Source organism: Pinus tabuliformis, chromosome Q (genome assembly GCF_031772625.1).
Source record: "Pinus tabuliformis cultivar Carrire ecotype Pingquan chromosome Q, CPIR1, whole genome shotgun sequence".
In the NCBI taxonomy this organism is placed as follows: domain Eukaryota; kingdom Viridiplantae; phylum Streptophyta; class Pinopsida; order Pinales; family Pinaceae; genus Pinus; species Pinus tabuliformis.
Window position 1 is genome coordinate 945,010,382 of NC_142296.1, and position 20,417 is coordinate 945,030,798.

The 20,417-nt window shown below is 38.5% G+C and overlaps 1 protein-coding gene across 2 annotated transcripts in view; it reads left to right on the forward strand.

Annotated features, from left to right (window-relative positions):
• The first annotated feature begins 700 nt into the window (after positions 1-700).
• The window catches only part of LOC149222584 (cytochrome b5-like), a 165,531-nt gene continuing 145,814 nt past the window's right edge, over positions 701-20,417 (forward strand). Inside the window, exon 1 of one of the 2 annotated variants that reach the window (XM_089385517.1) lies at positions 701-1,054. Coding sequence is in view for 1 of the 2 variants with exons in the window: in XM_089385516.1 (XP_089241642.1) it covers positions 857-1,054 (198 nt within the window). In the remaining variant the exon portion in view is untranslated. The remainder of the gene's footprint in view (positions 1,055-20,417) is intronic. The other variant, XM_089385516.1, reaches the window with a different exon arrangement.

The following is a 20,417-nucleotide window of genomic DNA, read 5'->3' on the forward strand; positions in this document are numbered from 1 at the left end:
CATAGAGGGAGAAAGGTGAGAGAGAGGGAGTGACAAGGAAGAGAAAGGTGAGAGAGAGGGAGTGAGGAAAGAGTGAGGGGGAGAGGAGAGCGGAGGGAAGCCAGAGAGAAGGGGGGGTAGGAAGAGGGATGGAGAAATAGATAGATAGATAGATATGGAGAGAGAGTGTGTATGTTTGGGGGGTGAGATATAGAGAGAGAATAAGAAAGAGACACAAATACAAAATATAGATATTATATAGTATTATATAACCAACCTAGATTTCTCTTAACCGCGAATCTGTTAAGAGGGATCAAATCTCTCAAGGTGCAAACCTTTCCTAAAATTTTACATTAAAAAAAATTTGCACCTAAAAAGATTTAATTTCTCGGGGCTTAATAGCTTTGAGATTAAAATGGATCTATGGTGATTTTAACTACTACCTAGCATTATAATCTTTAAATACACCAAACACAACACCATATATATTAATATAATAATTAAATAAAATATATAAAAAATCAATCACGGTATATTAAAATTAATAATTGTAAACGAATAAATTATTTTTAGATTTAATAATTTTTAAACGTATACATTAATTTAATAATTAGATAAAGTATATAAAGCATCATTCACCACGCAATTTTTATTTTTCTAACCTTTAGTTATACAAATTTATACAAAAGAAAGTTGCATTTTTTTCCTACATTATCTGCGTCCAAAATGGGACGCCGAAATAGCCAAAATACGTTTTGACTGTAATTGGGTGAAGCCACATTCCATGTCGTCACTAAACGACTTTTCTAGTCGGAATACGATTAATTAATTGCAGTTTGTAGGAGTAGCAGGTATGAGTCAATGAAGGTATGCATATATGCAATGTGTAGTTTGGGAAGAGTCAAAGGCAAGGGAAGAAGAGGTGTGCCCATCTGCCTCTGCCTCTCCCTCTTCCTCACCATATACGATAGCCATGCCTACCTCTTCTGTAAACTCAATCCCGAAGCTGTATACCTTGTCGGAGGTCTCTCAGCACAACAATGGCAAGGATTGCTGGCTTATCATCGATGGCAAGGTGCGTATGTATCATCGCTCTTTCCTTTTGTCATTATCTGTACTGTAAACTCCACCTGGGAGGAGGATGGACTGGAACTTACGTCCCTGAAGCCCTCACTAGAGACTGTCTTTTTTTGAGACATTTAAACTTACTGTCACCTGTAAATATGCAAGCTTTTGAATCTCGGTTTTGAATATAGCGGTCACCAAATTGGTATCTGAGAGCTCCTTCCTTTTGTGACAAGGACCCATCTTACATCAAATTGGTGTATGCGGACACTTTTGTGGACAACCAAGAAGTTCTTCTTTATTGTATGAGGGACCGGTCTTACATCAAAATCGAGGGACCGGTCTTACATCAAAATCAAATTGGTATTGGACTTTTTTTTGGACATTGGTGTCTGAGAGCCCTTTTTTTTAATGGGACAAGGGACCTGTGTTACATCAGGACTCTTCTACCTTTTTTTATGGGACAAGGACCCGCTTTACACCAAATTGGTGTATGAGGACCTTTTTACCTTTCTTTATGGGATAAGGGACCTGCCTCTGCGCAGCCATTTGACTGCTAAACTTTACAGAAGTGTGCATAATCTATCTTTTTCGGACTGCTAAACTTTACAGAAGTGTGCATAATCTATCTTTTTCGGATTGAACTGGTGAGAGGAAGTACATATTCTTAACCATTAGGCCAACTCAAACTAGCCAATATCTTAAAGAGTTAAGTATCAATTGTTTTAATTGAGGGCTATATAATTATTATTTTTTCCAATAACAGAAATCATTCATTGATAAACTAACAAGGAACCATCTCATGGTGGGAATTAAAACAAGTTTATATTTATATTAATGTGCACAATTGAGCAAAAGCTGCTGTCAATGGGACTTCTAACTACACTACACTACTAGGATGAACAATAACATTTGGAGGGGCAGGGGAGGAGGGCAGGAGTTGATAAGGAATAATAGTTTAGGACTTGGTGCCCTGAGTGAGACACTACTACTAGAATTGTATTGACGATATCCTTTGCAGCTAGATGTTTTGTCATATCCACTGAATTTTTATGGTAGTGAACTTAGTGTTTGCTGTGTGTAGTCAACTAGTGGCTAAGCTAAGCTATCTTTAGAGTCCCGATCCTCATTGTGGTTTGGTAGTTGAAACTTGGCAGTTGCAACTCTATGAGGAGTCTGGAGTCAGGACCTATACTAGCTGGTTTGCGATGGCAGGGGTTTTGTTACAAGCTAGACTGTAATAGTGAGGTCAAACTTGATTAAAATTCCTAATTAGGGAATACAGGCTTGAGTGTTTTATGTGCATATTGATTGCATGCTCATTCATGCCCATTGCTTATAATCAAATGTGGTGATACTGCACATTCATGCCCATTGCCCATAATCAAATGTAGTGATACTGCACATTCATGCCCATTGCACATACTGATGTCCACAAAAATAATGTTGATTCATTTTCACTGTTCATACATAGTCGACCCAATCAATGCAACGCAGCATCTACAACCACTTATTGTGAGTTAGCTAAATTGAAGCGAGTCAGTATTCATCGGTTATGATATGATCAGGTTGGTTTGGTTCATTTTGAGATAGGCAACTCCATATGTCTGTCTCATTCTCACATTGGCTGGGCTGTGGCCTAGAACTAGAATTATAGCAATTTCTTTGTATTCTGTTTTGTGAGCAGCAGAGTATTAGATAACAATTTAACTTGTTTGGAAGAGTTTCATTCTTCTCATTGGATTTTTCTTTATATTTCCAAAGCATACTCTAAAAATACGTTGCCTTCAACTGGAGATTATAGAACTGGTAAACAGTGTTGTGCTGTAACCATGTGTTTAGGAAACATTTTTTCAACTCCAAACCGAGCCCCAGGTTATGTTACAGGAGTGCATACTTTTAATCGGATTGAATTACAACACGTGATTGGTAGCTATGGGCAGTTGTATATAAAAATATTCTTAATGGTTTCCATGATTTATTTGGACTGTGGGAGTTGTTTTTGGGGGCTTTCTTGCCATATTTAGCCATTATAAGGTGCTTGTCTATATTCCCTAGTTGAGTTATAATATCTCATTTATAAAAGCATTTTGATTGATATTTTTATTATTCATTTATTCTCCAGGGCTGAGGCCATTAGCCCATAACAAATGTCAAGAATGAGTCACTAAATACATACTCTAGATGGACTTGTGAAAGACTAAAGGGATGAAATGGGATGAAAAAAGATTGTTCTATAAGACCTATTGACATACTTTGTTGAGGAAACTAATCAAATTAAGGGGATGAAAAAGGATTGTTCCATAAGACCTACTGACATACTTTGTCGAGGAAACTCATCAAATTAAGGGGATGAAATGGGATGAAGAAGGATTATTCCACAAGATCTATTGCCATTATTGTTGAGGAAACTTATCAAATTCCATGGAACCATGAGGAATAGATTACAAGGTAGACTAGGATTGTATGCATAACTGCTTATATTTGCAGGTCATCCCATGAATGGGTAAACAAGACCTTGTTATCAAATGTGCAAAAGAATATTATTATTTATAATTTGACTGAGACCAGTACATGCATCGTGGTAGATGATCATTTTGTGTAAATTACATGCTGATTTTCGAGGATTCAAATTTAAATTATTATCATTTTTAAAGGACGAGTCACAATAGAGACGGGGGGCTGTGGTTGGAGTCCTTAAAGTCAATGGACATGAGATCACTTTCCATGTAAAAAGATCAAAATATCCGTGTTAGAAACTGATATGTTTCTAATGTGGCGTGCGTCCTGAAGCTTAATTCCAAACTTCAAACTTAAGATGGATGGAGGAAATTAAGTTTTTTTGAAATAACGTTATTTGCACCTTATGAATTCCTAGTATATGTTTTAGCAACAATGTAAATAAACTTTGATGATTCCAAGACCTACTATAATAGGGGTCCATTATACCATGATTTATAGATTAATTATTCAAACTATACAGGGATTTTTTTCAAAACAAGAACGGTTTTCATACTATATTGAACTCCAAGTGTGTACTAATCAAAGCATTTATGCTGTGAAGTATAGGTTCAATTCAACTAAAGAGTGTTAGACATTTTGGCGTTGGGACAATACTTTGTGTACTAATGATAGATGAAATTCTAAGAATCTATGTAACTACAACTTTAAATTTCAACTCAAGTCGACCGCCTTAGATATATCTAGATTTGTATGCTAATGGCAAAAAGGCATAGCCTAAGGTGAAAATCTTGAGTTTGGTTTGCATGAGCATACTACAAACAACCCTCTGATATATGTAAAGGCTAAGCTACTACAAATAAAATAGTTAGTTGCTGAAATTCATTGCCAATGATCTTAGCCACATAACAAATCCTATCTAATGAAGTATTTGGCCCACAAAATCTTTATATTCTTATTTTACAACGATTTTGAGCCCTTTAGATTCATATAAATTTAATTTTTTGTTAAGGTTCGTACATATCATTTCTCAAGGTATTGTAACATAAGGTTTACACTTACCATTTCCCAAGATAGTGTTATAAGATTTTATTTTTTTTCTTTGTACTACCATCCATCATCCGAATAATTGTTTTTTTTTTTCATTTTGTACCTGATAGTGCGCAAAATTTATGGACGAGCTCATAATTCTGTAGATTTACTTGCTTTCTACTCGCAGTTCTTCTTCCGTTTTTGTTCCTTACTATAGTGCTTCTGGGCATGAAATATCGGTGTATTTTTTTTATGAATGTAACACGAAAATTGCTAATAAACCGGTTGAAAATTGCTTTAATAAATAGAAAAGCAATCCACTAATTAAAAGTTGAACTGAAAACTGGAAAACTTACAGCTGAAGTTCAAGATTTCTGGACGGAAGTTGGAAAATTTAATTTCCAAAGAGTATGAAAGTTGTTAGCCAAAGGAACAGATACTTTCATTATTCAAGACAATTGCACAAGATAAAATAACTTTGCTGACGAAGTATGTGTGCCAACTCAGGCCTAAGCAACTCCAAGCAGTGTGGATGCTGAGGCCTAAGTAACTCCAAGAGAAGTATGGGTGCTGCACTTGGCCCGATAGGCAGTCTATTATAGAATATCCATACAAAATATACAAAACATTGAAGAAGGCTAAGAATTATAGAATTTCAATTATAGAATATCCATACAAAATATACAAAACATTGAAGAAGGCTAAGAATTATAGAATTTCAACCTTTTCTGACTTGTCATCACCAGAATCTGGTCAGGTAATCTTTGCCAAAATAGCAATTTTTGATTGAGGAAGTTGTTACTTTTAATGCATAAATAGATTTAACACTTTAAAGTACCTCTACTGTAACTGGATTGTGCAATGATTCTCGCTGGACTCTTATTATTTTGAGTGGCCAGAAAGGAATAATTTGTAGAATGCTAGACTACGGCCAAAATATTTACCAAAAAGACATTCTGTAGTAAGTCTTAAGAGATTATGTATAACTAGTATTCCCATGTGTGTTTCTTTATGTTTTACATGTGAAATAGATTGTTTCACTGTTACATCACGAACTTATTCTATCCAACTTCACTTTAGTATCTTTAAACTCTCATACTCAACTGCTTACATACAACTTATAAATTCTAATTCCTCTAAAACCATGAGCTAAGCCTTTTAATACAAAACTGTGCTTCCTTACTGCTTTTTTATTCATATCCGGGCATTTCTTCTCAGCCGGAGACAATATATACACTTTGAGCATCATGATAGTGTGTCCCCTTGAATTGCTTTGTCCCTAAAGCAATTGGACTGCTGGTGTTCTTGGGCCTGCCCCATGTAGTTTATTGGAGGGCCGGCCATTTGTCAGGCCAGGTTTGTAACTCCGAATGAATTGATGATTTTCATTAAGAGAATAAGTAAATATATACAAGGAGAGGGATACTATTGGGATTCATCTTCCAATGTCTCTTTATTTTACTATTTACAATATTTACACTAATTTCGCAATCCCTTAGGATTAGGTCTCAACATTCCTCCCCTTAATCTGAAGGGACAAATTGGTGAGTCCAAACATCATTCTGAACTTTTCAAACTTTTCTCTTCCAAGCACTTTGGTGAAGATGTCTGCAATCTGCTCATTTGTGGAATAATGGTGAAAGTGAATAGTCTTGGCTTCAACATGATGTCGAATCAAGTGATACTTTGTGCTTGGTTTGATCATGGAAATTTGGGTTCTCGACCAACTTTATTGCAGAAGTGTTGCAATCAAAAAAGGAGTTGAATGCACTTGTTTCTCCTGCAAATCTTCTAGAATTTTCCTGAACCACAGAATTTCCTTCATTGCTTCAGCTGCTGCCACATATTTTGCCTCAGTGGTGGAATATGTTGAAGTTGATTGTTTGCGTGAACTCCAGGAGACAACTCCTGATCCAAGACTCATAACATAACCCAAAGTAGATATTCTAGTTTCTTTACCTCCATCAAAATCTGAATCAGAGTATCCAGTCAAGCTGAAGTCATCCACCTGTGTATACTTGAGTCAAAAGTCTTGAGTTCCCTTAAAGTACTTTAGAACTTGTTTTGCCGCAGACCAATGACCCTCACAAGGCTTTTGCATTAACCTGGAGAGAATTCCAACAACAAGTGAAATGTCTGGTCTGGTAGTAGTTAGGTAGTTGAGACTTCCTACGAGTTGTCTGTACTTTGTTGCATCCTCAAATTCTTTTCCTTTAGTGGATGTGAGCTTTAAATTTTGTTCCATTGGAGTGGTCAAAGGATTGCACTCAGCCATGCCAAATTTGTTCAACAAATCTCCAATGTACTTCTTTTGAGAGAGGAATATAAACTTTGGATGTTGGGTTACTTCAATACCAAGATAGTAGTGAACATATCCCAAATCTGTCATTTCAAAACCTTTCCTCAGTTCTTTATTTATTGATGCAATGTAATTTTCATTGTTCCTTATCATAAGAAGATCATCTACATACACCACAAGATATACAACTGTTTTGCCAACTTTCTTGACAAACAAAGTTGCATCATCAAGATCATAGTGTTTGAAATTGAGTTTTAGAAGATGCTCAGTCAATTTCTTGTACCAGGCTCGCAGTGCTTGTTTGAGGCCATACAAGGATTTAACAAGCTTACATACTTTGTGCTCCTGTCCTTCACAACAAATCCTTCTGGTTGAGACATAAAAACATTCTCTTTCAGATCTCCATTCAAGAAACCAATTTTACATCCATTTGATGGACTTTCCAACCGTTCTGAGCTGTCAAGGCAAAGAGAGTTCGGATGTTAGCCCATTTTGCTGTGGAGGCAAAAGTCTCCTCATAATCGACCCCTTTTTTCTGTGCAAAACCTTTTGCCACAAGCATATCTTTATGCTTTTCAAGTGAGCCATTTGCTTTATACTTGTTCTTGAAGACCCACTTGCAGCCTATTGATTTGGTTCCCAATGGAGGATCGACCAACTTCTAGGTGTTATTCTTTATCAAAGCATCATATTCATTCTGCATTACTTCTTTCCATTCATCACGAGAAGCGACTTCTTTGAAGGAAGTTGGTTCAAAATCGGTAGACAAATTTAGTTCGCAATCTTAAGAAACATCCATATCAACAGGTGAATCAAAATCATTTACATTACCTCCATTCTGTCTAGCAAAGCTTCTTGTCCCTATCTTTCCAACTTCATCAGGATGAACACTATCAAGTGTCTTTGTGAGCCATTTTGGAAGACCTTTCTGAGATGGCCCAGGCTGTTCAATTGACTGAGATGGGGTTGAATCAAGATTTAGCCTCCCAATTCTCTCAATCACATCGCTCAAAGTGTCTTTTTGATCAATGGCTGGAGCTTCATGAGGGGGAGAGAGTGCTTTAGAAGGAGATTCCATAGATTGATCCAATATAGGGATCCCCACTTCAAGATGTGGAATCTCATTATCAAATTTTTGAAAAGACTTTGCATGCATGAATCTATCCAAGATCAAGCTGCCACTCAACAAGGTTGTCAGTCTTGGAAGATTCAAGAAAGATCACATCTCTAGATATTGTAAACTTCTTATTTACTTCATCATAGAGACGGTATGCTTTGGAGGTATTTGAGTACCATAAGAAGATACATTTCCTACTCCTTGCACCGGGTTTGTTTCTCTGTTCCTTAGGTATCAAGGCATAATAGGGGGAACCAAAATCCCTGAGATGCATCACCGAAGGAATGTGGCCGTACCACATTTCATAGGGAGTCTTATTTTTGAGAGCATGAGATGGACACCTATTCTTACTATACACTGCACATAGAATTGCATCAGCCCAAAACATCAGCGTTACATTTTTGAAAAACATCATTGAATGTACCATATTTAAGATTGTCCTATTCATTCTTTCAGCTACACCGTTCTATTGGGGATTATAAGGCACTATTGTTTGATGTTTGATCCCATGCTGGCGAAGAAAGTTTTCAAATTCATTTGAAGTATATTATTTTCCATTATTAGTAGGAATAAAGCCAATATGAGATTGTGTATCATTTTCAATCCATTCATGAAATTTTTTGAAAGTTTCAAAAGCTTCAAATTTGTTTTCAATAGATATACCCAACACATTTTAATGTAGTCATCGATAAATGTCATCATATATTTATTACCGTTTGTAGAAGGAACAAGCATAGGGCCACAAAAGTCAGAATGAATGAGTTTAAACTTTCTATGTGCTCTAGAATGAGAATCATGAAAAAACTGTTTGCTGTGCTTTCCAAAGATACAAGCATCACATTGTTGAAGTTTCCTAGGAATGGTAGGCAAACCAGTTTCACCATTTTTCTTCAACAAACGAAAGCTGTCATATTTCAAATGTCCACATTTAGCATGCCATAAAAGATTGGATGGAGGTGTACCTTCATCATAGTGAGAACTATATGAAAAGTTTTGTGCACTTGCAGAGGTTCCTTGCAGCTTCAATAATTTTTCTTCTTCTATCCCAATCACGACAAGTGAGTTGTTTGATGCTTTTATGACCTCAACTTTGCCATCAAATATTTGAATGGGGTGTCCTTGCTGTCAAATGTGGACCAACAACAACAATTTTCTCCTCAACTCTAGGAGGTAGAGCACATCATGTAGAAGAAAGTTTGGGAGACCAGGCAGTTTGAGCCTGATGGTGCCAAGCCCTGATGGCTTGAGTTTTGACTTGTCTGCAAAGTAGACTGCTCCATCAACATTGTTAATGCATTCTTCAAAGAAATATCTCTTAAAAGTCACGTGGCAAGTTGCTCTCGAATCAAGCAATCATTCATCTTTCCATGAAGCAAGTGAAACATTAAATAAGTCTTCAGTCACTCCAATATTGTAATGTGCCACAACATAATGAGCAAATTTAGGTGCTTTACCTTTCACTTTACCAAGTTTTACCTTTTTATTCATTTCTTTACTGCTTGATTATGTCCCAAGGCAACTTGCATGTGGAAGCATCATGTCCATTTCTGTTGCATCGTATACAATGAAGATTAGGTCTTCCTCCTTGATAATGTCTGCCCCCCTGCCTCTGTTATTCTTCTTGGACCATTCATGATAGTTCTCTTTGCCAAAGAGACCTACTCCAACTATGGAGATGAGTGAACGCATCATATAATTCTGAGTTGGCCCCAAAATAATTATAATACTTGCAACAAAAACTGATGTGTCTCTGCAATTAATTGATTGGCATTCAACTATGTCTTCAAAAAATTATCAAATAAGGATGTAAGCTCTCAATATTCATACAACTTGTATCTTCCAACATATATACCATCCATATACCATGCAATATATATCGTATACAATATGACTCTTATAAAAATCTCAATGCACAATCAATGGAACACAACCTATAAGAAAACGAATATTCAAAATTATTTAATGCACTATATACCATTGCAGACCAACACACATAATTCATATAGGCATTCAATATGGGCGCACTTTCCAACATACATTTGGAGAGCACCAACGAACCATGCATGGTCTTCAACGTAGAATGGGTTAACACACACCAAATTTACATTGAATTGTATATGCCATGATTCACGGTTTTAAAAAACTGTTCAATGCAACCCAAAAAAAATTAGAGATTTATGCCATATGGCCTTCAATTGATATTCAATGCATTAAATAAAATATATGTGAGCCATCACGACCTTCAAATGACAGTCCATAAAAACGTAGAGCTCAAATATGCACAATGCCAGTACTAACAAAGCAGAGAGCATGCATTATTCATGGATTTCACGGCCTTCAAAATGATATTCATGCACATACCAGTTTTTTATTTAACGGATAGGGATGAATGCACCACCAGTTACAATTTGCAGAGCTCAATGTTCAACACACCAGTCACCTTTTCACTGCACCATACACATATAATTTGCAGGAAATGTCTGATGCCTCATCAAATGTCTGAGCAACGTACATCAGAGAGCAACATCAAACGGACTGCACGCAGAGAGCAAAGAAAATAAGGACAAACAATATCGCCTAGAATTGCAGGAGTTACATGCAAAAAGAGGCTAATTTCAGACCTGTGCTTTAATACCATGTCAGGCCAGGTTTGTAACTCCGAATGAATTGATGAATTTCATGAAGAGAATAAGTAAATATATAAAAGGAGAGGGAGACTATTGGGATTCATCTTCCAATATCTCTTTATTTTACTATTTACAATATTTACACTAATTTCCCAATCCCTTAGGATTAGGTGTCAACATCATTAACAATATGAAATTTGGTCTTACATAATTTGATATAAAGCGATTGAAAAGCACATGATTAAGTAATGCTAGCATCAATACAACTACTTTTTTAACAACAAGAAACCAATCTGGACATCCAGTGTGAACTCCCCAAGATGAATATCCATGTCATGACTCATACTTCATTCACAATCTATATATCATCGTCTATCTCCATAACTAGTGAAAAGTTAGTCCCAACTCCTGATTGAGCAACAACAATATCGGTACCTAAATAAAAATTGCTTTACTGGAGCCACTAGTCAAGAGGACCTTCAAAATCAGATAGATCAAGAATCACAATAGTAGAAACATTGGTGACTGAGGGCATCCTTGCAGCTTCTAATGTTATCTTATTTCATTGACTATACATAATTTTGAAGTAGACTATATGTAGTGTTATCACTTGGAAATACCTTTGAACCAACAAACACTAAGGTGTTCAGATAACTGTTGATTGGAGTAGAGAAGTAAGGGTTATGCTTTCCTAAGTGCTAAGGCTAGCAAAGAGACCGACAAGACAACCACTTTAGCATAATATTAATTTATTTAACCCTATCCTAAAGTTAGACTTGGGAAAAATTTAAAAATCCTAAGTTAACTTGTGATTTAATATTAGCCCTTCATCATGATTTAATCTAAGCTATTGAGAGAGATGTCAGGGTTGAGGTCGAAATTATAAGAGGAGATAGAGCGAGTACGTGGCAAGTCAGTTGAGCACAAAAAGTGTGTCAGATTAGTGAGAGGAAAAGACTAGGGTTTAGGAGATTGCAATGGTTTAGTGTCCAAGAGGAAGAGATCAAGTGAGGGCCGAATTGCCTTAGCTCAAACAACATTTGTGCAATATCTAGTTCGCACGTGTGTGCAGTGAGGATAGATCTACGCTCGTTCATGTTCACAAATAGGTAGATCTGCGTGGTCTTTCATAGATCAAGTGCACAAAAGGAAGATCAAGTTATCTTGAACGTTGATCACTGGTTTTCCTATGGTGAAAGGGAAGTTCTCCCTTGTTTTAATTTTCTGAAGAAAACCCTTTTGTTGAAGATAATAAAAGGCACACAAAGTTGCAGGCTTTCTCTAGAGTTGGGGTTTCCAAGATATATCTTGTGTTCTATGTGTTGAATGTGTTTGTCTTCAGATTTATTATTTATTTTCCACTGTGCATGCTAAGTTAGAAAATTTAGTGTATTTGAAATTTAAGTTTTCAGTGCAATAGTTGTTTGTATTTATGTTTTTTACACTTAGAAAATTGCGAATCAATTATTGGGTTTTAAGGAATTCTAAGATGGTATCAGAGCATAGTCTCTGATTGAAGACCAAACATGGTTTTTATCTTCAGGAGCAGGTTCTGCAATTCAAAGGGAGCGAGTTTATCAGATCGATTTGGCCACTAGGGATTCTGAGCAGTGCACATTATTTCTGTGCAGTGCGATTTCTTTTGAGCAGTACAAATTAACAATATCTTGTATTGGGGTCTCATATATGAAGATAGATTGGATGGCGCGTCCAACTTCTGTTCATGACGTGAAAGGATAGCAATGGTGCTGGAGGAGCAAGGGGTGTGGGAATTTGATGATAATGTCCCAGTTGCACCCACTGACCCTCAAAGGTTGGATCAACATAACAAGAAGGATGCCAAGGCAAGGAGAATCATCTTGGAAGGAGTCAAAGACCACATTATTCCTCCGTGATTGGGAAGAAGACAACCAAAGGCATGTGGACATCAATTATTGGTCTCTATCAGGGTTTGCATGAGGCCAAAAAAATGGTTTTGAAGGAAAGATGTCCAAGTCAGATTCTGTGGTGTCTTACATCACCAAATTTACTTAAGGGAAGAGTTGGCTAGTGTGGGCGTGACAATTCCAGATAGAGATCTGGTGAATTTTGCCCTGTTGGTCTTCACCAAATCTTGGCAAGCCTTCATGGACGCGATCTGTGCTAGAGAAAAGCTTCCAGATTGGGAGTGATGATGGGGTGACTGCATCCAAGAGGAGATTCACATACAAGATGGGTCTCATGTTAAGATTGAAGAAGAAGAAGAGAATTTTTCCCTAGCTAGCAAAGGGGGTAGATCCAAGGGCAAAAAGGGTAGTGGTGGTGGAGAGCCGAGCTTCAAGGGCGAGAAGAAGAAAAAGGATCTCAGCAAGATCAAATGCTTTTCGTGCCACTAGTTTGGGCATTATGCTACTAAATGCCCTAACAAGAAGAAAGGGTCCAAGAAGGACCAAGTAGCAACCTCTGCAGAGATGGATGAATTTTCTTCTCATTTTGAGGAGTTTTTCACTCATTGCTTGCATGGAAAACTCTATGGCTACTAGGTTATGGTATGTGGATAGCGGTGCCTCTTGTCATATGATGGGAAACAAGAAGTATTTCAACAAACTATCAAAAAGGGACATGTAGTTCGACATTGAGATGGGAGATGATGGAAAGTACCAAGTTGAGGGTATTGGTACAATCCGATTTGAGAGGGAGTTTGGAAACCCTCTGTATCTTAGAGATGTCCTTTACATACCTGGGCTCAAGAAGAACCTCATTTTAGTTTCAACATTGGAGGATAAAGGGTATGAGGTGACCTTCAGACAGAGTAGGGTTTTTATAAAACCCTTAGACTCCAAGGTGGCTAAGTAGATTGGGGTTAGGCACAAGAGTCTGTATAGATTGCAATTTGAGACAACCACAACATTAACCAATAGAGGGAGTCATGACTCAAGCAGGGAGCTTGGGGAGTTATGGCATAGGCGCATGGGGCATCTACACCATAGTGCATTGAAGATTCTCAAGGAGATAGCGACAGGGCTGCCACAGTGCAGCGTGGATCAACATGAGGTGTGCAAGGGTTGCACACTTGGAAAGTATGCCAAAACCTCTTTTCCTAGCAAAGATAACAGGGCCAAGGGTATCTTGGACCTTGTTCATTTAGATGTATGTGGTCCTTTCTCTACAGTATCCCTCTTAGGTACAAGTATTATGTCACCTTCATAGATGATCACTCGAGGAAGACTTGGATATTTTTCATGAAAAAGAAGGATGAGGTCTTCTCAAAGTTTCTGGAGTACAAGGCCTTGGTTGAGAACCAGACTGGGATGAAAATCAAGTTCTGAGGTTTGACAATGGTGGTGAGTACACTTCAAATGCATTCAAGGAGTTGTGTGCCAAGGAGGGCATCAGGAGGGAGCTAACTACACCATATAACCCTCAACAGAATGGGGTGGTAGACTGCAAGAATAGGGCCATAGTTGTAGCGGCCAAAGCTATGTTGCATGACCATTGGTTGCCCAAATTACTTTGGGCTGAGGCATGCAATACAACAACTTTCTTGTAGAGCTAGAGCCCACACAGAGTGTTGGGGCGAGTTCCACTGGAGGAGGTTTTCACTGGGAAGAAACTGAATGTGTCACATTTCCAGATATTTGGCAGGCTGGTGTATTGCCATATACTAGTAGAGAAAAGGAAGAAGTTGGAGTGCACAACAAAGAAAGCAATCTTCATGGGCTACAATGGGACATTCGAGGCGTACATATATATATATATATATATATATATATATATATATATATATATATATATATATATATATATATATATATATATATATACCAGCACTTAGGAAGGCAGTCATCAGGAGAGTTGTGAAGTTTGAGGAGGGAATGGCTTTGAGTAAAGTCCTTAGAGCGTGAGCAGGCTACAGTGCAGGAGGAGGAGGAGCAAGCTCAGGGAGTGAATAAGGACGAAGGGGACATGCAGTTGGAGGAGAGAGTAGAGCCCACTCAGGTAGTGAGTCCCAACACAGGGAGAAGGATAGCGAGATGGGAAAATCAATTGATCCAGGAGGCGTGGGAGCAATTCGGTGCTCCTAGTACATCATTTAGACAAAGCAAACAACCACAAAGGCACTTAGGATATATGGCACTTATGATCGAGTTGTCGAATGCCGAGCCTTCTGGCTACCAGGAGACAACCACTCAGCAAGTGTGGCGAGATGCCATGGTGGAGTATGCCTCCGTCACGAAGAATGATGTCTGGGAGGTGTTGTTGAGGCCAAGGGGAAAATCTATGGTGGGCTTTCACTGGGTTTATAGGATCAAGCATGGGGCTAATGGGAACATTGAAAAATATAAGGCAAGATTCGTGGCAAAGGGGTTCTCGCAGGTAGAGGGAATTGATTATGATGAGACCTTTGCCCCACTGGCTAGATATTCGTCTGTCAGGGCTATTGCAATGCAAATGGGGTGGAGGATCCATTAGATGGATGTTAAGACAACGTTCCTCAATGGAGTTGCTGAGTGGAGGACATTTATACTGAGCAATCATAACTCATGTCTGCAGAATCAAGAGAGCCCTGTATGGGCTCAAATATGCTCCACGAGCACGGTATGCTTGGATAGATAGTTACTTTTAGGGATTGGGCTTCACCAAGAGTGAAGCAGACTCCAACCTCTACTACATTGTTGTTGGAGGTGAGCTACTTATTCTAGTGCTATATGTGGACAATCTGATTAGACAGGTGTAGATAAGCTCATCCAAGAGTGCAGGAGAGATCTTGTAGGCGAGTTTGAGATGAAAGATATGGGGCTGATGCACTATTTTCTTGGGCTGGAGGTCTAGCAAGGTGATAGCGAGATCTTCTTAGGGCAGGACAAGTAAACCTTGAAGATTCTGAGGAGATTTCACATGCAAGATTGTAGGCCTTGACCATGCCTCTAGTCACAAACTAGAGAAAGGTAGATACTTGGTAAACACGCGGTCAAACATATGTTTTGCAGTTAACTCTTTGAGCCAGTTTATGGTCGAGCCTACCAGAGCACATTGGGTTGCTGCCAAGCATGTATTGAGATATCTTAGGGGAACAATAGAGTTTGGATTGTGGTATAGACAGGTTGATGAGATGAGGCTTGAGGGCTTCACTAATGCAGATTGGGCAGGGAGCTCCATATACAGGATGGAGATAGGAAGAGCACATCGGGATGCACATTCAATGTTGGATCAACAACTGTTTCCTGGTTTAGCTGAAAGCAGAGATTAGTTGCATTGAGCTCAGCCGAGGCTGAATATATGGCTACCAATTTGGCAGAGTGCGAAGCTATTTGGTTGAGGAAGCTTCTCGTGGGCTTGTTTGGGATAGAGTTGGAGCCCACCGTGATCCATTGTGACAATCAAAGCTGCATCAAGCTCTTTGAGAATCTAGTGTTTCACGATTGCTCAAAGCACATCGACATATGTTATCATCACATTAGGGATATTGTTCAGAGAGGTATACTTACACTCTAGTATATACCAATAGAGGAGTAGACAACATACATTCTGACTAAGGCTTTGCTAGGGAGTAGATTTGTTTACCTCAGAGAGAAGTTGGGTGTAGTGTAAAACACCTTCCTCTCTAAGAGGGAGTGTTGATTGGAGTAGAGAAGTAAGGGTTCTGCTTGCCTAAGTGCTAAGGCTAGCAAAGGGACCCACAAGACAACCACTTTAGCAGAATATTAATTTATTTAACTATTTCCTAAAGTTAGACTTAGGAAAAATTTAAAAATCCTAAGTTAACTTATGATTTAATCTTAGCCCTTCATCATGATTTAATCTCAGCTGTTGAGAGAGATGTTAGGGTTGAGGTCAAAATTACAAGTGCAGAGAGAGCGACGAAGTGGCAAGTCAATTGAGCACAAGTAGTGTGTCAGATCAACAAGAGGAAAGGACTAGGGTTCAAGAGATCGTAGTGGTTCAACGTCCAAGAGGAAGAGATCGAGTGAGGGCTGAATTGCCTCAGCTCAGACAACATTTATGGAGTCTCCAATTCGCACGTGTGAGCAGGGAGGAGAGATCTGCGCTCGCACATGTGTGCAAATAGGTAGATCTGGGTGGTCTTTTAGCAAATCAAGTGAGCAAAAGGAAGATCAAGTTATCTTGGACGTTGATCAGTTGTTTTCATGTGGTGAAAGGGAAGTTCTCCCCTGCTATAATTTTCTAAAGAAAACCCTTTTGCTGAAGACAATAAAAGACACACAAAGTTGCATGTTTTCCCGGAGTTGGGGTTTCCTAGGTACACCTTGTGTTCTATGTGTTGAATGTGTTAGTCTTTAGATTTATTATTTATTTTTCACTGTGATTTCTAAGTTAGAAAGCTCAATGTATTTGCAATTTAAGTTTCCAGTGCAACAATTGTTTGTATTTTTGGTTTTTACACTTAAAAAATTGTGTATCAGTCACTGGGTTTTACGGAAATTTAACAATAACTATTAGGAAGTAGGTCCGTGTCACTGATTTAACTTCCTTTAACTCCTTAATTGTTGCATGCCAATTCAAGGGTGGTCTTCCTAAATGATTTAAGGCTTCAACCTTGACTCCTTGTGGGAAATAAGTGTTAGTTTTTCCATTGCTTTGAACCTTTTCTCAAGTAATCATCAATTTTTGTCATTTCCTATTTTCAAGGGTTTTCTATGTTTAACAGTGCTTTTTATATACTAGAGTTGATTGGTTGACTAGTGATTAGTCATGAGTGAGTTATTTGATTTTAAATAATGAGTTGAGTTCTTGACATGTGTTGGTGTTTGTTTGCCACATAAGTCACTTGACACAAGGACACGAGACACAGAGGGCACATTATATATATATATATATATATATATATATATTAAAAAAGTTAATATTAGAAACTAAAACATATACATGATGGTGATACAAATTCAATCATACATTATGCATACAATCATGATTCATTAATGATACCACTAGTACTTACTACTACATCAATGGCGATAAATTGACAAACATAAGAAATTAACTATAAACTGTAGTTTTCTTAGTAAGTCATCAAAATCAAAATGAATTACATAGATACTGAGTCACAAATACTATATATTAGAATGCCAATGGCAAAGAACAAATATTAAATAGGGTAGATTAAGATATTAGAACCATAGATCAGGATGGAAGAATCTCATAGGCTATAACTCATCAACATCAAAATCAACATCACTATCACCATTGCTCTCTTCGGCATCCTCCTCTGCATCTGTTGATGTGGAGGATGACCCCTCAAGATTATCACCATCATCAAAAGTGACAGGCTCTAGCACTAACTCATTAAGATCCAAGTTGGCCAATGCCAACTCAACACTATTGTCCAAACCCATATCATTAGGAAACACATCCCACATCTTTGTCTTTCCCTTCAACGACTCATCCCTCTGCCTGTAAGTAAGACGAGGTTGGTGTGGACATACACCATTGTCTCTACCCTGGACTGCTCAAACCTGCTCTTATTCAAACTATACAAATTCCCATATGTGCTCGAATTTGTATTGCAATAAGAGGATGAAGTAACCTGAGAGAGGAGCCTCATGGCTAATTGCTGTAGAGGAGGGCATGTTTCCCCATGAGTTTCCCACCAAGCATGGGGCTTCTTAGCCCACCTGTCTCTAATCACATCATAACCTTCAAATCTCCCAATGCTAGTGCAAAAATATGCAAAGGAATCCTCAACCTCATCAAGGGATGCTCTATCCTGAAATACCTGTCTGAATGCATCCTTCCTCCCTTGTGAAATATCACTATCCATATCTGCGTGAAGGCCCACCATTGAGCCACTCATTGTTGTAGTATCTTGGATTCAATTAGTGAACCAACCAATGCAAAGGTCTGCAATTCTTGTCTCGCCTGCTGACAAGAATATCCTGTATGGTGGTGAAGAAGACCTTTGCTTCTGTCTTATACTTAGGGCACTCATTTTGAAAAATAATGGTCCTCATAGACTCAATCATGGAATCCCATCCCTCATAAACCTCTCCTAGGATGGGTTGGTCTGTATCTGCAAATCGTAAGAAAGCAATGATAGCGTCCATGATCTTAATAGTAAGATCTACCCTCTCCCACCAAGCATAATTTAACACTGTATCCTTGACTCTTTTTGAGGCTGCTTGATTTGTATTTCTCCAAAAAGACCAAAACTATGAAATAACTGTGGCCCTAAGAGCGATATTGACCTCCCTCAACCTCTTCAACATGACGAATGCAAAGACAAACTGTGTATCTGCAATCTTCAACGATATATGTGTGTAGTCTTGTAGATTGTGAGGGCATTGGTATGATTTTGTACAAATTTTTGGATATGCCCTGCATCCTCAATAAGATTTCCAATTCAGGGCATATTAGAAGCAATAGCTTTAAGTGCTAAATTCAAGGAATGGACAATGCAAGGTGTCCAAAATATTTGTGGATATTTAGCTTCCACAATCATGCCAACAACCTTGCAAACGGGTGCGTTGTTTGTAATGATTTGCACCCAAGAATCAACACCTATATCTTCAATAACATTGATGAACAACTCACCCATATATTGTGCATCCTTGCATTTTCCAAGAGCATCCACTGCTTTCAAGAAAACTGGTCCATTCAAGGAAGACACCATGAAGTTGATGAGTGGATGGCGTGCTGCATCTGTCCATCCATTAGAAACAATACTAACCCCAAATGTTGGCCATGCTGATTTAATAGGCTCAAACTGCTTATCCACTTTCTTCTTTGCCTTAGCCAAAATATGATCTGGATTTATGGAGGAACGCAACAAAACACAAATATAAACATAAACACAGAGATGCAGTGGAAATAAAACTTCATTTCATTAACATCAAAAAATTGAAATATGCTTACATATAGAATGGAGATAAACTAGCTCGGGCGATGGTAGCTTATCTCTGAGAAGAGATGTGGCGGCTACAGGCCTTTGAATTATGTTACAATGAGGTTCAAGGGCCTTTTTATTATTGAACAACAAAGGGAAACCCTAAACAACCAAAAACCTAACCCTAGGAGATGGAACACCAAGAGTTTGTGGGCCCCGTTGGGATTAGTTGGAACTTCCTAAGGTCGTAATTTGGCCATATAATCTCTGTTTGGTGTGTAAGATACCTCGTTAAAAGGATCTCTCCGAGTAACACAAGATTTGTGGTGCGACGAACTTAAAAAAAATGCCTTTAAGGGGGTCAAAACAACTTTGGAAGTTCAGGACCCGAAAAACTGCTAAAAATAGTAAATGTTGCTATAATCAAGGAAAATGATGAAACCGACTGGGGGTCTAGGTGGAATAGGCGGGTGGCCACCAATATCCACCTGGATCAATCCTCCCCCCATAGGAAGCAATGGTCCCCATTGCGTGAAGAGCCTCCATGAGGTGAAGAAATTTCTATTGAACCTGGTCCCTGGTGAATTACTTGCCTTGGTGAAGGAGCTGGCCTGCTTTGACAACTCGATATAGCTAGATCCTCTAATGGCGAGTGTTCTTGATCTGTGTGTCCATGATCTTATCAGTTGTGGCCTGTTCGATACAACTTGGGTTGAGCTCTGTTGGTGTTAACTGCTCAACAATGTCAGATGTGTCCAACAATGGGGGAAAGTATGGCCGCAACCGGTCCACATTGAATATTGGGTGCATGTCAAGGAATGGTGGAATGTTGAGCTCAAAAGCATTGTCCCCTACAACCTTAGTGATGGTGTAAGGCCCATATTGGAGCGATCAAAGCTTGCGGTGGGGCCCAGTAAAGCACTCCTTTTGCAAATGTAACCAAACTTTGTCGCCCACCTGGAATTTGTGTGGCACCTGATGCTGATCATGACGCTACTTGTACTTTGCATTTGCTCT